Consider the following 27165-nt stretch of genomic DNA (forward strand, 5'->3'; position numbering starts at 1 on the left):
GGGCCGGGTACAGAGGGGCAGGGGGAGAGGGGGGGCCTGGTACAGAGGGGCAGGGGGGAGGGGGGGCCGGGTACAGACGGGCAGGGGGCCGGGTACAGACGGGCAGGGGGGAGAGGGGGCCGGGTACAGAGGGGCAGGGGGGAGGGGGGGCCGGGTACAGACGGGAAGGGGGGAGGGGGGGCCGGGTACAGAGGGGCAGGGGGGAGGGGGGGCCGGGTACAGAGGGGCAGGGGGGAGGGGGGGCCGGGTACAGAGGGGCAGGGGGCCGGGTACAGACGGGCAGGGGGCGAGGGGGCCGGGTACAGACGGGCAGGGGGCCGGGTACAGACGGGCAGGGGGCCGGGTACGGAGAGGGGAGGGGGCAGGGGGTCAGGTCCGGAGGAGGGAGGGGGCCGGGTACGGAGGGGGCAGGGGGCCGGGTACAGACGGGCAGGGGGCCGGGTACGGAGGGGGGAGGAGGGGACAGGGCAGGGGGTCAGGTACGGAGGAGGGAGGGGGCCGGGTACGGAGAGGGGAGGGGGCAGGGGGTCAGGTCCGGAGGAGGGAGGGGGCCGGGTACGGAGGGGGCAGGGGGGAGAGTGCCGGATACAGATGGGCAGGGGGCCGGGTACGGAGGGGGGAGAGGAGAGGGGGCAGGGGGTCAGGTACAGAGGAGGGAGGGGGCCGGGTAGGGAGGGGGGAGGGGGGGAGGGAAGGGAGAGGGGAGAGGGCCGGGTAGGGAGGGGGGATTGGGCGGGGTACGGGGGGAGGGAGGGGGTGGGGTACAAAGTGGGGAGGGGGCCGGGTACATCCTGACAGTGAGGTTTAAACTCAAATGATCCAAGTCTTCAAAGAACCGACATCAGGGTCACACAGAGTAAATCTGTAAGAGGGAATGCTCCCTGTGTAATGACTGTGAAACCAATGGCTGGGGATTGGAAAATACAGGGAGACAGGAGCAGCTTTGTAAAGGGCATCCAGTTAAAGGAGGTGTGATAGTGCTGTAAGATCGCACACATCATGATACCACATTGACCTTTGGTCATGTGTTGGTGCACATCAGAGACGTGTGTTCTGAGATGAAACGTAAGGACAGCTATCAGCTGAAGGGGAAAGAGGGAATCACAGAAGGTAACAGCAAAGGAGGAAAGACACACCTCAGGCAGTTTCTACAGCTGCTTACAAGAGGAAGGGTTGTCTGGTTACCTGAGTAACACAAAACTGAGCATATACCTCACACTGACTGTACAGTGGAGCTGTTAACCACAACATCATCTTAAAGTTGTGAATAAGACGAGCTAACCCAAGGTGCAGGTTAAACCAGTACCGTCTTTACCCACATTTCCTCATGTGTGGGGCTGCTGGGAAAGTACGGGAATTTCAGAGCTCTCCTTCGAATCAATGTGAGCTGTTTTCCAGAAGTTTCAGAAACTGGAGCATGGCAGGGGTGGGGGTATGAGAGCTCAGGGAGACTGTTAGTGTACAGGGTGGGAAGGCTTAATTTGTTAGTGTGTTTGAGGGGATCAGCAGCAATCAGGCCAGGCATAAACTAACCTTCTCAGCTTCCAGACCAAAACCTGCCTTCCGGCATCTCAGCATCATGACCCGAATTTACTGATCACCGGTTATTAATGAAAGCATTCATCAGCAGCAAACAATCTTCAGGAGTTGAGCTTTGTACACACCCAATCCTGAGCTGAGAGGAAGGGACAGCAAGACACACAAACAGCGGGAGGGGAGGGAAGGGGGAATGTGACCAGGCAGGAGTCAGCATCTCTCCAACTGCGGCAGTGCTGGCATGACCAATACAAAGTCGAGTGATATAAAGAAGTGCAATTAGCTGCCACTCCTGCCGAGGTTTCAATAAAATCAAACCTCTTATTGCTAGGAAACATATAAAAGAACGATGAACAAATACTGGACGTACTGCATTAAAAATCGATTTGGTAGACCAGGTGTAAGAGTTACCGTCATGAATGTGAAAGACAGGTCTCTCTGGTTCTCTGAGGAGTTGCATCAGTGCCCACCTTGAGGGAGTTCAGTCAGCTGCAACACAATCAGCAAGTGGGACAATACAACAGGAAGCCAAGTCCCTTCTTGTTTCACACACAGTACCTGCCAGAGGAAGTTTTAGATCAGGAAGAGAGACTGTCTGAAAGTTTCTGTTTTGCAGAGTCCAAACCTCCAGCGTTGACGAATTCAGATGGACAGGACAAACCCGTCACCATTAACCACACACATACAAACCAAGTAGAGGAGATGGGAGCGAGAGTGAAGCAGCCTTGAGCACTCTCAAGGTGAGTGATTCTCACATACACTTATGTAAAGACACCTCAACCTATCTTAAGGTGTGATACATCACAGAACCCAGTGACAGAGTAGATATAAACAGGACAGAAAGGTATTCCGTTGTCATCTGATCACAACAAAGTTAATAATTATTGGGCTTTGGGGAGATGCTGTAAATGTAGAGAGGAGGCCAATGATCTTCAGATCAGCTCCAAGAAATGGATGGCAGTCTGTGCTGGGGAGCGATCTTTTCCACAGCTACTGCAGAGTTAGGTGATTTGATGAGGAGCTTCCAGCATCTCCATGAGGAAAGTGTCAATTGGGGTGTCCCCAATCAGCTTGAAGAAGAACAGATGTTCGAGACACTTCAGTCCAATAGAGCGAAGGGCTGGCAGGCGGAGGAGGAGCTTAGCAAACCTGCATGAGAACAGGGGGGAAAGAGTGTCCCAGTGAACACCATCACATCATCCAACAAAAACATCACAGACACAGCCTGACAGTCACACACAGGACTAGCAGCACCCAATTCTGCTTGGGGAGAGCTTATACCAGGAAGCAGGTGGGAGTGTGCCCCAGTGAGAGTCAGTGTGTGTGGGAGCTATACCCCAGTGAGAGTCAGTGTGTGTGGGAGTCGTACCCCAGTGAGAGTCAGTGTGTGTGGGAGCTATACCCCAGTGAGAGTCAGTGTGTGTGGGAGTCGTACCCCAGTGAGAGTCAGTGTGTGTGGGAGCTGTACCCCAGTGAGAGTCAGTGTGTGTGGGAGTCGTACCCCAGTGAGAGTCAGTGTGTGTGGGAGCTATACCCCAGTGAGAGTCAGTGTGTGTGGGAGCTATACCCCAGTGAGAGTCAGTGTGTGTGGGAGCTATACCCCAGTGAGAGTCAGTGTATGTGGGACTGTACCCTCAAGAATTGATAACCAAACTGAATATAAAATTGTGGCAATGATGCAACCACATAATTCCTACACAATCTACTTGAGTTTTCCTGATGTGTTCTTTGTGATGTGTGTCTCCGGCTGGCTCAGCATTTACTGTCATCCCCAAATGCCCAGAGGACAGCTAAGAATCAACCTCATTGCTGTGGGTCTGGAATCAAATGACGATTTCCACACTGGGTAAGGTTGGCAGACTTTCTTAAATGAGGTTACTAAACCTAATGGGGTTGTTATAACACAAGTGGATAATGTGGTAAAGAGGGCACTTGGCATGCCTGCTTCATCAGCTTGGATCTTGTGTATAAAAACTGCAAAGTCATTCTGCAGTTGTATAGAACTTCAGTTAGTCCCCATTTGAAATAATGTATACAGTTCTGTCACCACCTGACCAGATGGTTGTGGAGGCTCTGAGAGGATAGAAACAGTTTACCATGATGTTGCCCTGGGTTGGAGGGTATTAACCACAAGGAGAGATTGGACAAGCTTGGTTTGAGGGTGGATGAGGGGTGACCTGATATCAGCTTACTAAATTATAACAGGCACAGATAGATTGGACAGTCAGGGTCTCTCTCCCAGGGTAGAAATGCCAATGACTTAGGGACCTAGGCTTAAGATTAAAGGGGTGAAGTTTAAACGAGGTGTGCGAGACCGTTTGTTTATTCCACACAGTGGACGGTAAGTGCCTGGAATGTGCTACCAGAGGTGGTGGTAGAGGGCAATGCAATAGCAATCTTGACAGATACATAAACAGGGAGAGAAGAGAGGGATACGGACTGTGGAGAAGCAAAAGCTGTTTAGTTGTGGGCAGATGTCATGTGTAGGTGCAGTCTTGGTGGTGCTCAGGGCCTGTTTCTATGCTGTCCTGTTCTGGGACATTTACAAGTGGTCACATGTCACTATTACATCCCCCACCCCCACCTCCTTTTTATTGCAGATTTTTGCTGAGTTTAAACATCACCATTTGCCCTAGTGGGTTTCACTCTCATGTCCCCAGAACTGTAACCTGGGTCTCTGGATGACCAGTGCAGTAAGATGACCAAGAGGCCACTGTCTCCCCTTGAGCCAGCTCTCTGCCTACAATGGCCTGAGTGTTGTTCTCTGGGCACTGACCTGCCAGGTTGCTCTGGGTATTTCTGTTTGCAGTATCCTTCCAGAGAGGCGTACACTTTCTCACGGAGAGCCTCCACCTCCCCGGGATTGGACAGGCCTTTTGCATCTACATGGAACAGAGAATTGCACACGATGTTAACTGTTTACTCCCTCACTGCTGCACTGTAAATGTTGGAGAATGAAAGATGTAGTTCCATCTCGCTCCAAAGTCCTGTGAGATCAGTAGATCTCAAAGTACTGAGAGCACTCAGTTCAAATTGTAGCTGCACTATCCTGCTTGTAGACCCTTTAGCCAGTTAAAATCCTGCCAGGTAAATTCATATCACTGTGTGACATTATTAACTATAATAAAACTGAATGATATCAACTCATTCAAGGGAAATCTGGTAGGAGTAACCCAAGGTTTCAAAGTGGGGACAACTTTCAAACATATTCAAGGTTAATTCCTGATTTAATGAGAAAGGGAAGTAACACTGATTAAACTATGAGACAAATCAGTAAATTACTTTAAAAAAAAAGGACAACTGGAAAATAGTGACGACAATTGGCTTTAGTAACAATGTTAAGGGTTTGTGACATCTTGAACCGTTGCAGTCAGACTCACAACGTCATTGAAATAACTCCAGAGGTCAGTATACTGTCACCAAGTCACCCTTCACTTACACGTGAACAGTCCTTGCCTCGAGTCCTGTCTCTGACAATCTGCTGTCTGACTGTATGTGTCTCTAACACTCACCCTCTACATCAGCCAGAGTTCAACAGCCCCAGTCAAGGAACTCATTCTATAGTCCAGCTGCTGACCTTGGAACATGAGGGAGGGAGTTCTTGCATTTTGACCCTGTGACACCAAAGGAACAGCAATACTTTTCCAAGCCTATTTGTGTTTTGAATTCCACATCTCCATCATTCATGCTTGTGACTTGTAGATGGTGAACAGACTTTAGGAAGTCAGGAAGTGTGTTACTCATCACAGGATTCACAGCCAACTCTGCTCTTGCAACGACAGTACCATGATAGGAAATACAGCAACCAATTTGTACACTGCACAATCCTACAACGGGCAACGTGATACTGACCAGATCATCCATTTCAATTAATGTTCTTTAAATGGATAATATGCCCGGGATCAGTCCCCTGTTCTACCTCAAAACTGTGCTCTGTGATCGCACAGACCCCCCCCCCCCCTCTGAGGAAACAGCTAGGGACTTGATATCTGCCTCATTGGGAAGGGTGATCATTTCCTGAGAGTGAGAGCGTTCAGCATTGGGAGGTTTAACAACAGGTGCACAGACAAGCTCCCATGGACAGGGGTAATGACACCGGGTTGGAAATAAGCAAGTATGTACCCTGCATACCTGGATTAAAGAGAACAATCGCTCGCAAACAGCCCAGCTCCGTCTTGTCCATCTGCATATCGCGCATTTTAGACACAAGTTCCGTCAGAACTCTGGAAAAGATTAAATGATTCAGAATAAAACAGGTCTTGGAATTCCTAGGATTACTTTAAATAACAATCTAACCTGATTATCCTAAATTCACATTCAAACCAATGTTCACAGCTTCCTAACATCAGGTTCGACACTGCTGTTCTCCCAACTCCCCCAACCTGCCCTACACCCAGCTCAAGTTCACACCACATTCAGATCCAGATCCAGATGCAGTAGATCATTTTAAAACCCCCCATTTAGCCACAGCCGCCTTGCAGGGTGCTCCCTGTTCTTCCAGGGCTGTTTGAAGCACCTTCCCCACCCAAACCCCCCCCTCCCCCCCTTCCATTAGTCAGGGACCAAAGCAGCTGACCTGTCGAAGATGGCTCCCACCCCAGCGCTGTGTGCACTGTTCCTGTGCACATGGAGACCGGTTGCCAACAGAATGCCATCTTTTACAGTGATGGAACGATGAGAGAACGAAGCAATCAGCAGTTCATTCCAACCTGAGACACAAACACATGTGCATCAGTGAGACAGAAGCCAGACTCAATATACAAGCAGGCCACTCCACCCTCTGAACCTGCTCAATAAAATCCCAGTTGATTGATTTTAATCTCACTCTACATTCCTGCATACCCTCAATAATCTTTTATCCCCATGGCCATCAAGAATCTATTGATCTCTGCCTGAAAAATATTTGAAGATTCTGCATCCACTGCCTTTTGAGAAAGGGAATCCCAAAGACACATCCCTCCGAGAGGAAGATGTTTCCTCATCATTGTTTTGAGTGGGTGCCATTTTAGTTTTAGACTATGGCCCTTAGTTCTAGATTCCCTTACAAGAGGAAGCATCCTTTTGACATGTCCCTGCTCGAGTGGCCTTGAAGAAGCAGCAGGTAAAAGCTGTCCATTGCTGCCTGCCAATGTCAACGGTGACAATTCTCACTCAGTAGTAGGACAACACTTCCTGTAGTAACACAGTCAGCCAGTTGGATCTCAAGATTTGAATTCTCTGATTGATTGGACGATATTAATAACCACAAGTAGGGAGTCCTGGCACTCTGACACTAACACTATGAAGAGGCGGTACCAGAGTCAAAGACAGTTGATGTGTAAATAAAGGGCAACTTGGTGATGGAATACCAGAATGTCAAATTTTAAACATTGTGATGAAGCCAAAGGAACCTCACAGAGAGTGCATCAACAAAAACTCCTCAAGTAGGGTACTGAGCTCAGAATCAAGTGGGCTGCTTAATCCTGGATGGTGTTGAGTTTCTTAAGTATTGTCGGAGCCACACTCATCCAGGCAAGTGTGGAGTATTCCCTCACACTTCTGCCTTGTGCCTTGTAGATGGTGGACAGCCTCTGGGGAGTCAGGTGGTGAGTTAGTCACCACAGAGTTAGCAGGCTCTGATCTGTTGTTATGGTCAGAACATTTGTGGGTTGGTTAACTTTAGCTTAAGTTATTACTCTGAATGTGGATAGAGAGGGATTCAACAATGATAGGTAAGCCAGACAGCTGCACTCAAAACTGGATAATCCTAAAAGCTGGGGAGAGCCAAAAGACAACTCACAATGAATAGCACAACATGGGGGAACAAAGCAGGAACTGGTGCACCCAGATCAGGGCTACAAGCTGAGGGTCTAACACCGGCTGGTACATTTGCTGAGTTACAAGGTAGCAGTAAATAAAACACACGTTGATTACCTGCCCGCAAAAGGATAACCTGGTCATCCAGAGGGAGCTCGGAGAAATGTGGGATCCTCTTAGCCCACTCAACAAGTGTGAAGAGTTGCTTGTCAGCTGCTTGGCAGATGTTGGTGACTGGGTCATTTGGCTGGCACAGAAACAGGAAGGGGAAGATTACAATCAATCTCTCTACACCAGGAATCCTTCCATCCACAGGAGCCAAGATGCACAAAAATGAAATCTTATTCCAAGAAACAAACTTGCTATCTATCAGACATTTCAGATCTTACAATCAAATATTGATCTGGGAGGGTCAAATATTGTCGGAGGGTCAGTGCTGAGGGAGTGCCGCACTGTCCCCCTCATGCTGTTCCATCACTGAATGCGATCACAGCTGGTCAGAACCTTAATTCCATTGACCCAAAGGGTTACAGAATCATTAATGCTCTTACTCAACAAGAACCCAACCCATCCCATTAGCTCCAAATGACTGGTTCCATGGTTTTTTGGGGAACAGAATTCCAAAGTTCCCTTCATGTGGGGAAGTGCTTGCTGACATCATCATAAACTGTCCAGCTCACATTTAGTGGGTCCTTATTGAAGTCTTACTCACAAAAGGTAAACAGTGATACTGTTTAATTTTCAAAAACTTGATTAGATCATCGCCCAAACATTTGAGTCACAGCTAGTTCACTGCAATAATGTGAGAAAAAGTAGCAGCCAACAGGCCATAGCAAGCACCATAATACAGAACATGAAATGGGCAAGCCCTACTGCTTCAGCAAATATGACTGAGGGACAAACGTCAACCAGGCCATCCCAGACAACTCCTCAAAATCTTCACCATCTGGGACATGTGATGTTTTATTTCACACCTAATGTACAGCAACAAGCCTAGTTTTTGACCTATGCCGACTTGATGTTTGAAGGGCCTTTTTCTGCACTGTACACCTCTATAATTCTGACCAACATGTCGGAGGGTCAGCGCCGAGGGAGCGCTGCACTGTCGGAGGGTCAGCGCTGAGGGAGCGCTGCACTGTCGGAGGGTCAGCGCTGAGGGAGTTCCTCACGGTCGGAGGGTCAGTGCTGAGGGAGTGCCGCACTGTAGGAGGGTCAGTACTGAGGGAGTGCCTCACGGTCGGAGGGTCAGTGCTGAGGGAGTGCTGCACCGTCGGAGGGTCAGCATTAAGGGAGTGCCGCACTGTTGGAAGGTCAGTACTGAAGGAGTTCCTCATTGTCAGAGTGTCAGTGCTGAGGGAGTTCCGCACTGTCGTAGGGTCAGCGCTGAGGGAGTGGGCACTGTCAGAAGGTTAGCACTGAGGGAGTGCCGCACTGTCGGAGGGTCAGTACTGAGGGAGTTCCTCAATGTCAGAGGGTCAGTGCTGAGGGAGTGCTGCACTGTCAGAGGATCATCGCTGATTAATTAATAGCTGTGGAGATACTGCAATTTACTGGCATGTGGAGTGTGCTGAGCATACTCACTGAGCTGCTGGCCATGCCGAGGCTGGAGTCTATGTAAGTCTCAGTCTTGGGTTCGACGGCCAGCTCAGCCTCCACTATCTTCTCCACTGGCATGTCCTCATTGGCACTGCTTGTTGACTCCACCTCATTCTCGTTCCTGTCCTTACCTCGCTGTCTCTCTTCCTGGACCGCTGAAGGTGAGAAAGGGGATAACTGTTGTGGGCCTAGTTCATGTAAAAACCTCACAATAGTGAAAATATCTTATACAGCAATTCAGGAACACTTCTATTACCTGTTCCCCAGGCTGCTGCTGCTGAGTTTATTTTAAAGCATTTGTTTCAGACACACCTTTCCCCCATTCTCCCCTTGAAGGTGCCAGGTGTTCTCCTGTTGCTGGGCTCCCTCCGGTGAACATGTTCAACTGCAATGGCAGCACAGAGTCTCCAGCTTCAATAACAAGACTCCGATCAGGAGATAGCTCTTACCTCACTGACCACAGGAGCTTACAGCTGATGCTCATCCTGTTGCTGCGGAGATGTTAGCCTGCCCCCGGGGGGTGTACAGGAAGGAGGCGGCAATTACAACCTCTGCCCTTAGGAAAATGCAATGTTTCATTTCAGGTCTCTTCATTTAACAGACAGCCAGTCATATTCAACAACTCATTCATCGAGGAATGCAGGAACAGAGGCACATGAGAATTCAGAAACAAAAGACAGAATATGAAATCCATTTTAAAAAATATATACAGGATATTTGGCTTCATAGAGAACAAAATATGAACTCAAGGACGATGCATTAAATCCTTCGGAATTCACTGTTTGTATCCTAGTTGGGAGTTGGGCCAACTTGATACAACAGAGTTTTGAGGAAGGAAGGATCTCGAGGAGATTTACTGATTGGCTCCAGGGCTGAGGGTCTGCCCTCCTGTGAAGGGTCTGGAGAAGTTGTGATTGTTCTCCTTAGAGCACAGCTAATCAAGGTCACCACAAACGTGAAGAGCTCCGTTCGAGAATATAGGGGAAACTGCTTTCAGTGGGAGGGATGCAAATTGAAGGGGAGCAGAGGAGGAACCAAAGTGGGGGAGGAGAAAAATGAAACCCAAACCGTACACATTCTTCTGGGCAAAAACCCAAAAAAGTTGCAGATGCCAGAAATCAGAATATTCTGAAGAAGGTTCACTGGACCCAAAATGTTAACTCTGCTCTCCCTCCACAAGACCTGCTGAGGTTTACCAGCAATTTCAGTTTTTGTTTCACACTCATTTAGGTGTGGCCTCACCAATGCTCACAAATAACTATTTATATTGATATTCCAGAATATATTGGCAGCAAATCTAACATACCAGTTACTCAAGTTTCAGCTGTGCATGAGCTGGGAGAACTCTACTCCCTCCATGGAGCTCAGCACAAAACTCTCAGCTGACTTTCTGGTTCAGCACTGCCAGCTTTCAGATTAGAGACGAAATCAACATCCCAGTTTGTCCCCTCGTGTGGGTACAATATCCCAGTTTGTCCCCTCGTGTGGGTACAATATCCCAGTTTGTCCCCTCGTGTGGGTACAATATCCCAGTTTGTCCCCTCGTGTGGGTACAATATCCCAGTTTGTCCCCTCGTGTGGGTACAATATCCCAGTTTGTCCCCTCGTGTGGGTACAATATCCCAGTTTGTCCCCTCGTGTGGGTACAATATCCCAGTTTGTCCCCTCGTGTGGGTACAATATCCCAGGACATAACATTATGAAGAGGAGCCGGGGCACAGTCTCAGAATAAAGACTGAGTTGAGGAGAAATTCTGTCTCAGAGAGTTGAAAGTCTCTGGAATTCCTTGCCATGGAGATCTACATATTTAAGGCTGAGGTAGTTAGATTCTTGATGAGTAGGGTCATCAACAGTAGTGGGGAAAGGGCAGGGAAAGTGGATATGAGGAATGTCGGATCAGCCATGATCCTGGTGATCCTGCATCTTCTCTGTTCCTAATGTCTTATCAGTTTTAAGTGCCAACAGCCAATTGTTGATCTCTCTTAACAAGTTAAATCCTTTCAAGTGATTGAGATTTTTCCTCCTGTTACCCTGGCCTGGGAAGTAACTGCTTTTTCTAGTAAAGACTGATGTAAACTACTGATTTAACACCACAGCCACACCACTCTCACAATGTGTAAATCCCCTTTCTAGTCTTTAACCCCCAGGTCTACCTACTCCTTCTCCCACCTACTCACCACTTAGATGACTACCAAACACTTTGGGACTCCCCGTTCTGTTTGCCCCCAGTCCCTGTTCAAAACCCCGCTTTGTTTCCCCTTCTCACTTTTCAACCTCTCTTCTGAATCTTCGGTATTCAACTTGGTTCTCAATTATATTTTCTATCTAACCCTTGTCATGAGCAGACTTTTTCTTCTTTATCTTAACCTCATCTCTTTTTACATCAGGAAGCTCTGGTTTGTTTGCTGATTGCAGAATTGTCAGCTTCTGACCTGCTCTATTTAAAGTGTGGCCCAGTTTAGTCTTAATCATGGTAACCCCCAGAAAGTTTCGAGTGGAAGGGTTCAGCAATAGTAATCCCACTGAATGTCAAGGGGCAATGGTTGGATTCTGTCTTCGAGACCATGTCTGGATGTTGTCCAGGTCTTTCTCCTGAAAGTATTAGAGTTAATGCACAATCAGTCTCCTTGTATCATGAAGAAGCAACTCTAACTGATTGGTTACACTCCAGCTACACTGCACTGTCAGGGAATTGTTTGTGGCCCATTGTTCCCTCTGTCCATTAATTTCACTCCACATTCCATTGTTGCTCACTAGCTGGTGTGTTCAACTCTCAATCACAAGGTCAAGAGTTGGAGTCTGAATCCGGGCTCACCCAGCTTTCTTTCTTGCTTCAAATCCAAACTTTCTTCTGTTAGACCCACAATAGGAGAACCGACAGGATTAGGAGAGTCGCTAAGTTGGAAAAGGCTATAGCGTACCCCATGCAAAATCGATTTCAGTATGACTTAGAATCAAGAAAACAAATTAATCTGTAATTCTCTAAGCACTGAGTCGGAACAGGGAGAGATTAAGACGTACCACAGACTGCCAATGCAGGTGAAACAACAGGAAGGTTCAACAGGGCTTCATTAAGGAAATAGGCAAGTTTCTGCTTCTGAAAACTTACTTGCTGGGAGAAATGGGAAGCTGAGGGCTAACCTGGATACAAAGGGAGTTGAGTCGGTACAGCAAGTAGAAAAGCTAGACAGAAGCTAAAGGACAGAGCATCGAGTATGCAGAATGATGCAAAGACAACACAATTAATGGCACTCTACACGAAAATACGCAAAATTTGTAATAATATAGGTGGCGTAAAGTTATAAATAGAGTAAATAATTGAGTTATAATTGCAATTATAGAAAATGGCTGCATGGTGACCAGAACTGGGTAATTAATATTCAAGAATGTGCAATGGTTTAGAAAGGACAGACACGCAGGAAAAGGAGGTGGAGTTGCACTGATAAGGGATGGGATTGGTACGCTAGTGAGGGAGGATCTCAAATTGGAAGAACATTGGGTGGAGTCTCTTTAGATGTAATTCATAAGCAGCAGGAGGAAACAGACCTAAGTTGAAGTTATTACAAGTCACCAAGCAGTAGTGATAATGTGGGACATGGCATCAAGTAAGAGAGGCATGCAGCATGTGCAATGCAGTTATCATGGGTGACTTCAACCTTCATACCAGGTAAACAACTACAACTGTGGAGGACCCGTATCTAGAACATGTTTGTAATGATTATGTTGAGTCAACTACAGGACAGGCTATTTTAAATCCAGGATTTTGTAATGGAAAAGTGCTAATTAACAATCTTTAAAAGAACCTTTAGAGATGACTGACCACAATATGATAGAATTCTACATTTATGTTTGACAGCGAGCTATTTAACTTCGAAGCAAAGGTGTTAAACTTGAACAAGGGAAATTATGAAAGCATGAGGCCCAAGTTGGCTTATCTGGATTAGGAAAATACATTAAATAGCAAGATTGTACATGGACAGTGGAATCTACATCAGCAGTCTTTAAAAAACTGTTGCAGTTTTGCTTAAAGCAATTCCTTCAAGTGCAAAAACTCAAAAAAGGTTAATCAACCGTTGCTGACAAAGAATTTAAGGATTGTAGAAGATTGAAAGAAAAGATTTATAAAGTGGCCAGAAATAGTAATAAGTCTGAGGAAAAAAGATTGGGCAAACTGGGCATGTACATTCTGTGTTTCCAAGGAGTGACAGTTGATCTCAGTGAAACTTACAATAGACAGAGTAGCTGCAGGTAAGATGGGTGGGGAGTCTTGAACCAGGGGCACAATTTAAAAATATGAGGGTGGTATTCAGGACCAAGATGAGGACAAACATTTTTACTCAGAGAATGGTGAATCTTTGGAATTCTGACTGCCAGTAGGCTATGGAAGCTTGGTCTTTAAGTATATTTAATGTAGCGGTTGAGACATTTTTTGATTACCCATGGCATAAAGGGTTTCGGGATGGAGTGGGTAAAAGGCATTGAAACGTTCAGTCTGCAGTGATCAAATTAAATGGTGCAGCAGGATCGATGGCCCACTTTTGTTCCCTTCCCAATGATTATTAATAGCATATTATTGGTAGCAAATTGGAGCTCTGAATGCTATTTCTCAACAAACACACTCCATATAGCTACAGCATAGCCACCAGACCAAACTGATTAAAACAAGTGTTATTGGATCCTCTCAATGGCCAAGTTGCTCCATATTAAAGCCTATTGTGTAGTTAATTAACATTAATTAAAAAACAGCATGGCTTAATTTAAAAATACATCCTTTGTTTATATTGTTTGCTATTCAGGTGCTCCTACTCTTTAAAGCTTTCAGCATAATTCAGATTCGATTCCCCACAGAGTGGAAACAGACCCTCCGATGAGCAACCCACCCACCCCCTGACTAATGCACCTAACACTATGAGCAATTTAACATGGCCAATTCACCTGACCTGCACATCTTTGGAGTGTGGGAGGAAACCGTGCTAACCACTGAGCCACCAGGCCACCCGTAAGTGAACAAAGTGAACAATTTTAACAGTGAAACATCACAGAGCATTTCACAGGAGTGTCAATCACAGAACAATTTAACATGGGGCCACATAAGGAGATACTTGCAAGAGATGACCAAAGGCTTGGTCAAAGAGGTATTTCTCCAGGAAATCGGAGAGGAGTGAAGTGAGGAGAGAGGGTCGGGTTTAGGGAAAAAAATTCCAGAGCCTGGGATGGAGTGACAAAGTAGGGTCAGAATTAAAGCAGCACAAAGATCTTGGAGAGGTGTCAGGGCTAGAGAAAATTTTATTGTCGGAGAAGGGATGTGAAAACAAGAATGAGAATTTTAACTGGAAGGCCATGATTGATGAGGAGCCAGTATGGGTCAGTGTGCACAGGGTGTTGTGAGAATGGGATCTGGTACAAGTTAATATGCAAGGAACAAAGATTCAGATGGTCTGAAGGAGGTTGTCAAAATGAAACGATTGATAGAGAAAACAAAATGAAGAGCATCATTCTCCTCTGCTATCCCATCTTGTATGACAAACATCTTCCCTACGTTTTCATGACCTGGCATTGAATGGAAGCTCTTTTACCTCTTCCTGTAACTGAGGACATTAACACTTCTGTTATCTAATCAAACTAAGAACAGCAAGAGTCTCCTCATGATTTCGGCAATATGCCTCCCACACAAAGAAAATACAAAACAATCAATCACTTCTTTTCAAAACGACTGACTTTACATGAGGTGTTTAGAAACAGTTACGAGGCTTGCCTATTTACTGCATACAGGTTACAACCAGAGACTGTAATCAGCACAGTTTCACACAACAGGCTGCCTTCAACAGACTCCATTTGTAGGCAGATTACTGACCTCTCTGCAGGAGATTTCCTCAATGACTTCCTACTGTCCCCACCACACCCCAAATTGTACAGCCCTAATACCTTCACCCCCACTGCCCCCTTGCTGGATGTCTTCTGTGTTGAAGACCAGTACGCTTTGGTTAGCACAGGGCACAGCGTCACAGGAACTCAGCTGTTGCTTTGATGCAGTCTGCCTGCTTCACCGATAACAAAACAAACATCACATTCCAGCTGCACCTCCATCATTAACAGCCAACGACAGGTCCTCTGCACAACACACTCAGAAACTCTACCAGAGCCCACCATCACACACACTGCCTCCACTGGACTGCTCCCTACTGCACTGTCCCCTCTCAGCCCCTCATCATCCACTGCATTAACCCCTCTGAACATACCATTTCCCCCTCCTCAGACTCACCTGCCCTGCCCCATCCCTCCGGGGTCTATTATCCCAAATCTGAGGCTGTACCTTCCCCCACAATGACCCTGTAACTGATCCCTCCCAAGCACAGATCTCCCACTAATTTCCCCATAACCCTGACCCCTCTGTTCCTTTCCTTCCACCACACCATCCCCACCATTCCATCCCACCCCCCCAATTCCAAGCCCACCCCCCAAACACCCCCACCCACAAACCCACACCACGCTCCAACGTCCCCAGCCCTCCCACCCACTCAGTCCATTGATTAAAAAGCAGTACAGGGTCTCCCTAGCAGGGCCAAGGATTGGTGAGGCCATTCAGACAGAAAGCAGTTAGTGTCACGTTACACAGGGCAGAGATGGGCAATGATAGAAACTGAGCAATGATCTTTCATTCAGTCTAAAACCTACAATCACTTCTCATCTTTGCAATTAGCATTTTAGCAGAAATCAAGGGGTTAACAAACAATGAATCAGATTTTGAAGACACATCCTTTAAATTGAGTAACTTCAATCCACTGCAAGAAATTTTGACTGGATTATGATTACAAACAATCTCAGTGTTCACCTTTAATAGTGACACCTCCATTATTGGTACCGGAGCATGCCCGTGCATCAGCGATGGGAACAGCAGCTGGATTACCGAATGTGTTCACTGTCAGCAAACCACACAAGGGATGCATGGGAAACAGAGTGCCAGTGCTAGCTGACCCCACCACCCTGGACTCCAAACAGCAGCAGGATTCCGTGAAACTTCTGACTTGCTGAGTGATTCAACAAGATTTTACTTTCGTGAAATTTGGGAAATTTTCCTTCAAGGTTTCCACTCTGAATAAGGCCACCAGGTTTTGGGACAATGCTAAAGAGCACACCTCTATGATGTGGGGATATACAGTTGTCAGAATGTACACTGTCCCATGTGCAATAGGGTATCCCTAAGGAATACCCTGTGGGTGAGCTGTAATGACCCTTGGAAAGTGGCCCATATATTGATACGCTCAGTTCCTGCAAATAGATAGGAACCTTCCCTGTGATAAACATTGCAAGGGCTGAGGGTTCAAGGACAGCATTTAATCTTTGATAAAACAGGGCCAGTCTGTAAGATACTTAACCATTTTAAGCAGCAAAGGAACAAATAAATGATCGAGTGGGTAATGTCCCTTGTGAAGGATAGCACCGAGCTTCCACTACTCCAATGCAATGTTCAGCCCCTACCCACCCACCTGCCAGGAAGTGACACTACCAGCCCCTGCCCTCCAGTGTCGCCAAACGCCCTGCTTCAGTTGAGATTGGCACCTAGCCATTCTGACCAAACCCTGCCCACCCCCAACATACTTAGGGACAACACAAGTCCCCCCCAGAGGACAGAAAGGTCCCTATTCCATTCACAAGTGGCAGGGAGTTTAGCTGATCTCATTTGGGGCAGTATTCACATCAGCACATCTCTTCTCAGTGGCCCCTCTGCGAGAGAGGGGAAAGCAACCAAGCTTCTTGACCCAGATCACTGACCAGTGATCCCTCCTGGATGGTGGGCAAGAACAATTCGAGCTGAGCTCCGATACCAACTGTCCACTGAGGCCACAATCAGCTTGTGAACCCTCTCTGTGGTAGAGGTACCAGTGAGCTTTTGGCATCTGTGGAATGAGGAAACTATCAATGTCTTATTTTTATACATAACTCACCTCCCAGAGTTGAACAGTGCCAGAGTTAGGGATCAGCCCAAGTGCATAATGAGTTGTACTAAACCAATAGATGAGATAGCACTTTGGGGCAGTGTGTGTGATGTCAGTGTGGATTATCCTGTAATAAAGCTGCACGTCACCAAGAGCCTCCGCAGAGCGAGCCCTGCACGTGCCTTAACCCTAACTAGACACACCTCTGAAGTCTGCGCCCATACCTTCCCGCTTCATCCCCATGGCAAGACACTTCTGGTAGCGGCAGTACTGGCACCGGTTACGCTGGCGCTTGTCAATGATACAGTCCTTGTTGTCACGGCAAGTGTAGGTAAGGTCTTTGCGCACCGTGCGTTTGAAGAATCCTTTACAACCTTCACAGCTGTAAACACCATAATGTTTGCCTGTGGGGAAAGAAAAAAATTGCAAAATCCTGCATTTTGTAGTTGGGTGTTTGCACAATTTAAACATCAAAAACAACCAGTGTCAGCGACCCCATTACGCAGTGTTAAGAATCTGACTGCCCAATATTACAGCACCATCCTGGGGTTGCATTCTACAGCAGGGCAGCCCACCCCATACACTGCAGCTCCCCCCCCCCCCCCCCTTCGCCGGCTCACCCCACCTACTGGGTGCACTTCACTACCCCAGGATTTAACAGAGAAATAGGCCGAGAGAGGCTCAGTTTGGTCAGTCTGAGCCTAATCCAACGAATGAATGGAGGAAGTGTAAAGGCACAGAACAAAGGGACTTCAGTGACCAGTGAGACCACACATACCTGAAGACCTGTCCCCACAGATGGCGCAGATGTGTTTGGTTAGAGAAAGTGGACAGTTTGAGGAATGAGGTGATATCTTAAGCACACCATTAATTCCCAAAGGTGGTTTCACATCCTCCGTACTGCTGACCGAATTCATGGACGAGTTTATCTGCAAAAAAGAGCAAGACAAGACATCGAATTACACTCTATACGGTTCTCAACTATCACCCACCCAACCAGGTAACCACTAAAAGCCAGCCTTTGTATTCTGTACAAGTCCAATAAAGCAGGCTATGCCACCCTACTCCAAGAGAAACAGACCACCCACAGAAAGGAGACTGTAAGAACCAATATGTGCCAACAGTAGCAACCAGTCTCTACACTCAGTCTGGAGATTGAGAGAGCTGTCAGTCTGAGACTGCTCTCACTTTGCTTGTTGCTCTAAAGAAATCTGGCTCCTTTTATAGTCGTCTGCTGCGGAGGAATTTCAGACTGATATCATCTCCTGCACAGCACCTGGAGGCCACAACTGTCACTGGGTTACAGCCATTGAAGTGAATCACCAGCCTGCAGCAGAGTTAAACAGCCACAGTTCAGGTGTGAATTGAACGACTGTTCCAGTTTGTACGTTTTCAAAGACACAGCCCAGCAGGTGCTCCTGTATGGAGAGCAGAAGCTCGAAGCCCTGCTGATTTCCCTCACCAATTTTGGAAACTCAGACAAATCTAGTGGCCCGTCACCAGCCTATGTCAGCTCACCACACACAGCAGAAAGGTGGACCCTTCCTATTGTGAGCATGGCTTTCAGCAGGAATTTACCCGACAACAACCAGAACAAGTTTGAACCTAGGCGACTGCTGCAGGAAAGGAAAACCATAGAAACCACAGCCTCAACACAGCACAGGCTCTCACTGTTAGCAGCCCCTTCGCAAGAGACTGAGCCCATTGTCTCAGGGAGCAGCCCATCATACCAATGCTTTCCATTACATAACCAAGTTCCTTCTTCAAGCCCTATAAATATTAAACAACTTAGAAACGCACTATTTGTTTGCCCTCTCCAATCTAACCTTACAGTGAGCTGTTCAGCAGTGAGTTGTCATCCAGCAATATATTGGATATAATACACATATAAATAGCATTGCTTCACCAGAATACTAAGTCACAGACACCCCCTTAAAATCAAGGATCAGTTCAAAAATTGACTGTGTCACTTCAGACCAAGCCCCATAACATCTTTCTTCAGCCAGTAATCAAAACACTGTATTGTTCAAGGAATATTTGATGGGGACAGTGTAAAAACACTTTACTTTCAGTTCAAAAAAGTAGAGGGAGCTTTACTCTGTGTTAACCATATGCTGTCCCTTTCCTGGGAGAGTCTTTTTTAAGATTAGATTCCCTACAGTGTGGAAACAGGCCCTTCAGCCCAACCAGTCCACACCAACCCTCTGAAGAGTAACCCATGGACACTGTGCAGAAGGCTTTACTCTGTCCCCAATTCCTCTCAGAATCCCAATTTATGATCTCTTCAATCGATGCTCACCCTTCCCTTGCTATGTTTGAACCTGTCTGATACAGGATTAAAACCCTCAGCAACACAAAGACACCTTGAAAGAAAGCCACCCATTGCACTGTCTCTGATTGTCACTTTCTCATCTTTTCAACTAACAGTCAGCCAAACTCACCTCAGCTAACTGCTATCCTTTGCTCACCAACTGGTGCCATTCAGCTGTACAGACAAAAGGATCGTTCTTGCAAAAGATCTGTGCAGCTTTTCAAAGGTGCATACATAGATGGATTATACAAACTCAAGGACATCGACACCCAGGATTATACTACAGCAGTGACCCCTCAATACCCCAGAGTAACTGCACTCCAATTACTGTACCAATTACTGTACATTACAACTACATCCCAGAGGTAGCTCCCCCTGGATTACATTACAGCAATACCCAGGAGGGTATCTACACCCGGGCCTACATTACTGCAACACCCACAGGAGGGTACACACCCTTTTGCCTATATTACTACAATGCCCTTTGTTAGATTATACTTGGTCTCTGTCTTGGTTAAAATGGAGTTCAGGTTAACAGTTACCACAGACACATTCAGACTAACCGGGATGTAAATCATTCCCAGGTTTCTACTGATCCTTTCTTACATGTTGAGAGAATGGTTCTGGAAAACGCAGCCAGTCAGGCAGCATCCGAGGAGAAGAATCAACATTTCAGGCAAGAGCCCTTCATCAGGAATTAACTGGGGAACCAGTGGCCTAGTGGTATTATCACTAGACCTTTAATCCAGAAGCTCAACTATTGTTCTGGAGACCCAGCTTGAAATCTTGGGGCAGCACAGTGGCTCAGTGATTAGCACTGTTGCCTCACAGCACCAGAGTCCCAGGTTCGATTCCAGCCTCGGACAACTGTCTGTGTGGAGTTTGCACATTCTCCCAGTGTCTGCGTGGGTTTCCTCTCACAGTCCAAAGATGTGCAGGTTAGATGAACTGGCCGTGGTAAATAGCCCATACTGTTCGGTGCATTAGTCAGAGAGAAATGGGTTTGGGGGCGGGTTACTCTTCGGAGGGTTAGTTGGGACTAGTTGAGACGAAGGGCCTGTTTCCACACTGTAGGGAATCTAATCTAATCTATCAATTCCGAAATGTTTGGAAGTTTCGTTCACATCTGATATTTGGGAAAAGGAAATCTTACTTCAAGCCTAACTTCCTTTAAAAAAATCACAATGAGATACCCAGACAATCCAATTACACAGTGGCCTACTCACACACAGTCATGAACTTTAGTAAAACATAGTTGTACCAGCTAATCTTTACAGCAGTGACCAGTATTGTCCTACCTCACAGCTAATAAATCTATGATTCTGAATGACTCCCCTTCTCCAGGGTTAACTCCAATTATTGCAGTAGCTCAACTGGACAGATTCTAATCAGGAAGACTTAACTGATGGAGATTTCAGTGTCAACCATTAGAATCTTTCCACTGAATTCTAAATGCCCCTACTCCCTGCAAATATGGCAGATCACCTTGGCTAGGAAAGCAATTCCAAACAATCAAAAGTTCCCTCAGGTATACATTCCTTTACCTATTGAATTCATCATACCAATGGGTTGTTAGAATCTCTAAGTGAGAAGAACAAAGCTGAATGGAATGGAACACAAAGCACAGTGCTTGATACAGGAATGAAACATCAAACAAGAGCCAAGATGAAATTTCTCTAGAAGGACAGCAGGAGGGACACAGCAGTTACAGGAGCAGGAACTTCTATAGGAACTCTCAACTCTAATCTCCAGCATCTGCAGTCCTCACTTTCGCCTAGTTGCAGGAGCAGAGTCTATCCTGATGATCAAAGAACTGCACAGGCAGAAGGAGCAGAGATGTTGAAAGCTGTAACTATAGCCTGTCACCAGCAATGCAAACGCAAAGTTCAGGGGCTATGTTGAGAACCTTACAGCACAATATAAGGCCAAATGTTCCTCATTTCTCTTTTTGGGAGTATCCTGCTTCATCCCACAATGCTTGTTCATCCATCACCCTGAGCCTTCATCATCTCTGTGCACCTGGTCAGCTCCCTCTTACAATTATTAATGGAATCAGCTCTCATCTAGGTTTCAAGTCAAGCATTTTGACAATCTCCAAGTGAGCTTAATCCCACCTCCCATTACAATACTTTGTTAATGCCTTTCGATCTCTGACCTCCCCCTAGTTAGTGTTCCACAGCCAGTGGGAAGAGTTTTATGGTCTACTTTATCAAAAACATCTTGCCAAATATTAAATCCATGAGCAGCAAGTAATGGACAGGGCTAAACAATCCCACAACTAAGAGACAGATCTAAAATCTGTAGTTCTGCCACATCCAATCGCATATGGTAGTGGATAATTAAACAACTAACTCTAATAGGAAGCTCCATAAATACATCTCCATTCTCAACAATGGTGAAGTCCAGTCCATCAGTGCACAAGATCAGGCTAAAAGATTTGTAACTACCTTCCGCCAGAAATGTTGACTGGATGACCCATCATGACCTCCTTCTGAGGACCCCGGTATCTCAAATGCCAGTCCACAGTCTTCACTCCACGTAAAATCAAAACATGGCTGAATGCAAAAGCTAGGAGCCCTGGCAACATTGCAACAATTGTACTCAAGATTTGTGTCCCATTCTAGCCATGCCCCCAGCCAAACTGTTCCAGAATAGCTACAACATCTGCAGCTACCCAGCAACATGGAAAATTGGCCAGATTCAACTTGTCCATAAAAGTCAGGACAAACCCAACCTAGCCAATTAATGCCCAGTCTACTTTCAAACATCAGCAAAGACTATTAGAAGGATTGCTGATGGTATTATAAAGCACGCTATAAAAAAAGTGGTAAATAGACTGACAAATTTTAACTTACATCATCTGATTGATGTACCTGAGACCTTTAGTGGACAAAGTTTTTTTAAAAAAAGGTAAAACATGAACCAAAAATGACTGCAGACTTGGAAAAGTTTCAGGAAACCCATGTGCAAGAAACAAGCCAGCTGCACAGAAATTACAATTTTTAATCGAAATAAATAGGATAGTGAAAAAGATATTTGGTATGCTTTCCTTTGTTGGTCAGAGTAATTGGGAGGTCATGTTGCGGCTGTACAGGACATTGGTTAGGCCACTGTTGGAATATTGCGTGCAATTCTGGTCTCTCTCCTATCGGAAAGATGTTGTGAAACTTGAAAGGGTTCAGAAAAGATTTACAACGATGTTGCCAGGGTTGGAGGATTTGAGCTATGGGGAGAGACTATGAGGGCTGTTTCCCCTGGAGCATTGGAGGGTGAGGGGTGACCTTATAGAGGTTTATAAAATCATGAAGGGCATGGATAGGATAAATAGACAAAGTCTTTTCCCTGGGGTGGGAGAGTCCAGAACTAGAAGGCATAGGTTTAGGGTGAGAGGGGAAAGATATAAAAGGGACATAAGTGGCAACTTTTTCACGCAGAGGGTGGTACGTGTATGGAATGAGCTGCCAGAGAAAGTGGTGGAGGCTGGTACAATTGCAATATTCAAGAGGCATCTGGATGGGTATATGAATACGAAGATTTTGGAGGGATATGGGCAGGTGTTGGCAGGTGGGACTAGATTGGGTTGGGATATCGGTCGGCATGGACAAGTTAGATCGAAGGGTCTGTTTCCATGCTGTACATCTCTCTGTCTCTATGACTCTATGACTGAGGCAACAGCAAGAAAATAGCATATCCTGTTTAATTCATGTGTGTAGGATAACTTCATATATTGGGGGGTGAAAGGCTCACTTGCCAGTTATCCAGCTTGGAAAGATGATTAAGCCAGATTCACAAATACACACTTAGTCCTATTTCAATAGTTGCTTTTGAGCAACAGAGAAGAGGGTAGAAAAAATAAAACAAAATGACTTGTGTTTTGTTTCTGAAGGGCAGATTCTGGGGAGTCAGGAGGTGGGACTTACTCACCACAGTATTCCTTGCCTTGGACCTAATTTTATAGCCACTGTATCTACCTGTGAAGCCCATTTCAGTCCCCGGTTCCTAACCAGCAATTTTCAAGTTCTGGCCTAATCTCTTTGCTAAATACTTTATTCCTCTTATTATAAATGCAAATAACCCAAATGCTTGTTTCAATACTTTATCACCATGGTTATGCCCCCTCTATTGATTTGTGTCTTTGGCATCAAAGTCCATCTATATTTCTCAAAACCAGACAATTTATAGCACACTGAAAACGCAGAAGAACCCCAGAAACTGAAACAATCCAATGAAGTAGTTCTTAGCTCAGAAATGGAAAGATTGACAATCTGACCCAAAAATGATCACACTTCTAACCTGGGCGCAACACTTAATGGCTCAGAATCGAGAAAAGCTGACAATAGCCAAATTGTACCAACTGAAACAGCCATTACTGCAAAATGTTCTGTGATTCAATGTAAGAATAATCAACTCCAGAGAACTGACTCACAATGATAACAGCAGGGGAAGTGTCACAGAACACAAACTACATCTCTCAATAGACCAAACCACTTCGGTACTAGGTCAAACCCAAATCCGCCAGAATTCCCTTTGTTCATGTCTGCCAGTCAGAGTATTTTGCTTCTGTCTTCACTACAGAGGAGACAAAAAGATTCCATTAGTAGCTATAAATCTTATGGAACTATGGACTGACAAGTTTCCGGGTCCAAATGGATTTTACCAGAGAGATGTTGCTAATGAGATTACAGATTAATTAGTGTTCATTGTACAAAACTGCCTAGATTCAGGAAAAGTCATCAGACTAGGAAGTAGCAAATGTAACCCCACTGTTCAAGAAGGAAGGAAGGCAGAAAACAGGAACTATAGGCTAGTTAACTTGATGTCTTTAATGGGGAAGAATTGATTATTAAAGAGGTTATAGCTGGGCCCTTTGAAAAACATAACATAGTCAGAAATCACGTTTAAGCAAGTTACCAGGATGTTTCCAAGTATGTAAGGTTTGATAAAGGAAGGTTGGGACATTTTCCACTGGAGTGGAGGAGATTAAGAAGCAACCTAATAAAAGTTTATAAAATAATAAGAGGTATATACTGAGTTAATGGTAGTTGACCTTTCCCTAGGATGGGGGATTTCAAGACTAGAGGGCACATTTGTAAGGTGAGATTTAAAATTCGATGAGAGGCAAATGTTTAACATAGATGGTGGTTCGCGTGTGGAATGACCTTCCTCAGGAAATGGTGGACATGGGTACAATTACAACGTTTAAAAGACATTTGGATAAGTATATGAATAGGAAAGGTTTGGAGGGATATGAAACAGGAGTAGGCAGGTGGGACTAGTTTAGTTCAGGATTATGTGCAACATGGGCTGGTTGGAGTGAAGAATCGGTTTCCGTGCTGTATGTCTCTATGAGTGACATGCACTGTGGATTAAGGGAAGCCAGCATACACACTATACTTGGATTTCCAGAAGACATTTGATAAGATGCCACATCAAAGCTTACTGTGGAGAATAACATCTCATAGTGTTAGGACTAACAACAAAACAGAAGATCACAAGAAAACCAGAGAGCAGAAAAGAGATTAGGTACAATGTTTTCAGACTGGCAAGCTAAGAGAAATGAAATCATTCAGGATACTGTACCCAGGCTTCAATGACATCAATAACATAAGATGAGGAGTGCAAAGGCAGGGTGGCTGAATTCACACAACACAAATATTGGAAGGAAACTTTGTTCTAAAAGCAGCATAACGGGGATTCTGACAGATATGGATCAGTTAAATGAATGCACAAAATCTGGCAGTTGGGGTATAATGTGGGAAAATGTGAAGTTATTTACTTTGGCAGGAATAACAAAAAACAGTATTATCTAAAGGGAGAAAGACTGTGAAATTCTGAGATACAGAGGGATTTGGGTATTCTGGTGCATTAGTCATAAAGAATTTGTATTGTAGGTATGGTATATAGTCCAGATGAGAAATGGGGTGCTTGCCTTTATATCAAGAGGAACTGAAAATAAAAGAAGGATGTGATGTTTTGGTTGTACAGGGCATGATGAGACCACATTCCAAATACTATGTGCAGTTATAGCTTCCGCATTTAAGGAAGGATGTAAATGGGTTAGAAGAAGTTGAAAGAAGATTTACTACTTTGATAGCTGGAATAAGTATTACATGAGGAAAGGTTGGACAGACTGAGTTTGTTTCCACTGGAGTTTCGAAGAGTGGGGGGTGATTTCATTGAAGTGTATCAATCCTGAATGGTCCTGACAAGGTGGACAGGGAAAGGATGTTTCTCCTTGTGGATCAGTCCAGAACCAGAGGGCATTGATATAAAATTAGGGGTCACCCTTTTAGAATTGAGATGAAGGGAAATTTTTCTCTCTTCCTAAGAAGGTACAGTCATTGAATAAAGGTGCAAAAAATCATGAAGAAAGCTAATAGAATGCTGGCCCTTTATATCAAGGGGACTGGAGTACAAGGATGCAGACCCCACTTGGAGCACTGTGAGCAAATCTGGGTGTAACACCTCAGAATGGACATATTGGCCTTGAAGGGAGTCCAATGTAGGATTACAGATGATGGGAGAAAGTGAGAACTGCAGATGCTGGAGATCAGAGTCAAGAGTATGGTGCTGGAAACGTACAGCTGGTCAGGCAGCATCCGAGGAGCAGGAGAGTCAACGTTTCAGGCATAAACCCTTCATCAGGAATGATGCTTGTGGGCCGGGGGTCTGAAAGATAATTGGGAGGGGGCGGGGTGTGGAGGGAGGTAGCTGAGAAAAAGTGATAGGTGGATGAAGGTGAGGGAGGTGGTGATAGGTCGGGGGTGGGAAGTGATGGACAGGTCTGGAGGATGGTGCCAAGTTGGAGGCTTGGGACTGGGATAATGTGGAGGGAGGGGAAAATGAGGAAACTGTTGAAATGCACGGGTGGTTGCAGGGTCCCAAGGCAGAATATGAGGCATTCCTCCTCCAGGCATTGCATAGTAATGGTTTAGCAATGGAGGCAGCCTAGGACCTACATGTCCTTGATGGAGTGAGAGAGGAAGTTGAAGTGTTCAGTTGCAGGGCGGTGGGGTTGGTGGGTGCGGGTGTCCCAGAGATGTTCTCTGAAACGATCCGCAAGAAGGCGTCCTGTCTCCCCAATGTAGAAGAGACCACATCAGGTGCAACAGATGCAGTAGATGACATTGGGAGAGGTGCAGGTGAATTTCTGACAGATGTGGAAGGATCCCTTGGGGCTTTGAACGGATGTGAGGGGAGTTGTATGGGTACAGATTTTCAACTTCCTGCAGTGGCAGGGAAAGGTGCCAGATGTGGGGCGTGGGCTGATGGGGGGTGTGGACCTGATGAGGGAGTCGCGGAGGGAATGGTCTTTTCGGAACGCTGATAAGGGTAGGGAGGGAAACATATCTCTGGTGGTGGGGCCCGTTTGTAGGTGGCAGAATTGGAGCAGGATGATGTGTTGTATGCGGAGATTGGTAAGGACCGGGGGGGGGTCTGTCCTTGTTGTGTTGGGAGGGGTGGGGTTCAAAGGCAGTGGTGTGTGTAGTGGAGGAGATACGCTGGAGGGCATCGTCAACCACATGGGAAGGGAAGTTGCTATCGAGGAAGGAGGCCAACTGGGACTTTGAGGTGGAATTGGTCATCTTGGGAACAGATGCGGTGGAGACGGAGGAATTGGGAATAAGGGATGGCATTTTTACAGAAGGTAGGGTGGGAGCAGGTGTAGTCTAGGTAGCTGTGGGAGTCGGTATTATATGATACCTGGCATTCAAGGGTTGATTTGTGAGGAGAGATTATACAAATTAGGTCAGTATTCTTGAGAATTTAGGATGTTAAGGAGTGATCTGATCAAAGTCTTCAAGGTATTAGCAGGAAAAGTCAAGACAGATAAACTATTTCTGTTGGTGGAGGAATCTAGAATCAGGGGGCAGCTTCTGAGAATTCGGGCCAGATAGTTCAGGAGAAGTGCGAGGAAGCACTTCTCCACACAAAGGGTGGGAGAACCATGGATGCTGCATTGGTTGTTCGTTTGAAATCTGAGATAGA

At 45.9% G+C, this 27165-nt stretch overlaps 1 protein-coding gene across 12 annotated transcripts in view; it reads right to left on the reverse strand.

Annotated features, from left to right (window-relative positions):
• Positions 1-720: 720 nt before the first annotated feature.
• Positions 721-27165, reverse strand: part of rxrab (retinoid x receptor, alpha b) — an 89858-nt gene continuing 63413 nt past the window's right edge. For 8 of the 12 annotated variants that reach the window (XM_072566101.1, XM_072566098.1, XM_072566100.1 and 5 more), the window contains 8 exons: positions 17644-17794; positions 17069-17269; positions 8914-9083; positions 7450-7579; positions 6113-6245; positions 5668-5759; positions 4313-4418; positions 722-2685 (listed from right to left, as the gene is read on the reverse strand). In XM_072566101.1, coding sequence (XP_072422202.1) covers positions 2538-2685; positions 4313-4418; positions 5668-5759; positions 6113-6245; positions 7450-7579; positions 8914-9083; positions 17069-17269; positions 17644-17794 — 1131 coding nt within the window. In that variant the 3' untranslated portion in view covers positions 722-2537. Of the gene's footprint in view, positions 2686-4312; positions 4419-5667; positions 5760-6112; positions 6246-7449; positions 7580-8913; positions 9084-17068; positions 17270-17643; positions 17795-27165 lie in introns of all 12 variants that reach the window. The other 4 variants (XM_072566107.1, XM_072566106.1, XM_072566105.1 and 1 more) reach the window with 2 other exon arrangements.

This window comes from Chiloscyllium punctatum, chromosome 49, assembly GCF_047496795.1.
Source record: "Chiloscyllium punctatum isolate Juve2018m chromosome 49, sChiPun1.3, whole genome shotgun sequence".
NCBI lineage: Eukaryota > Metazoa > Chordata > Chondrichthyes > Orectolobiformes > Hemiscylliidae > Chiloscyllium > Chiloscyllium punctatum.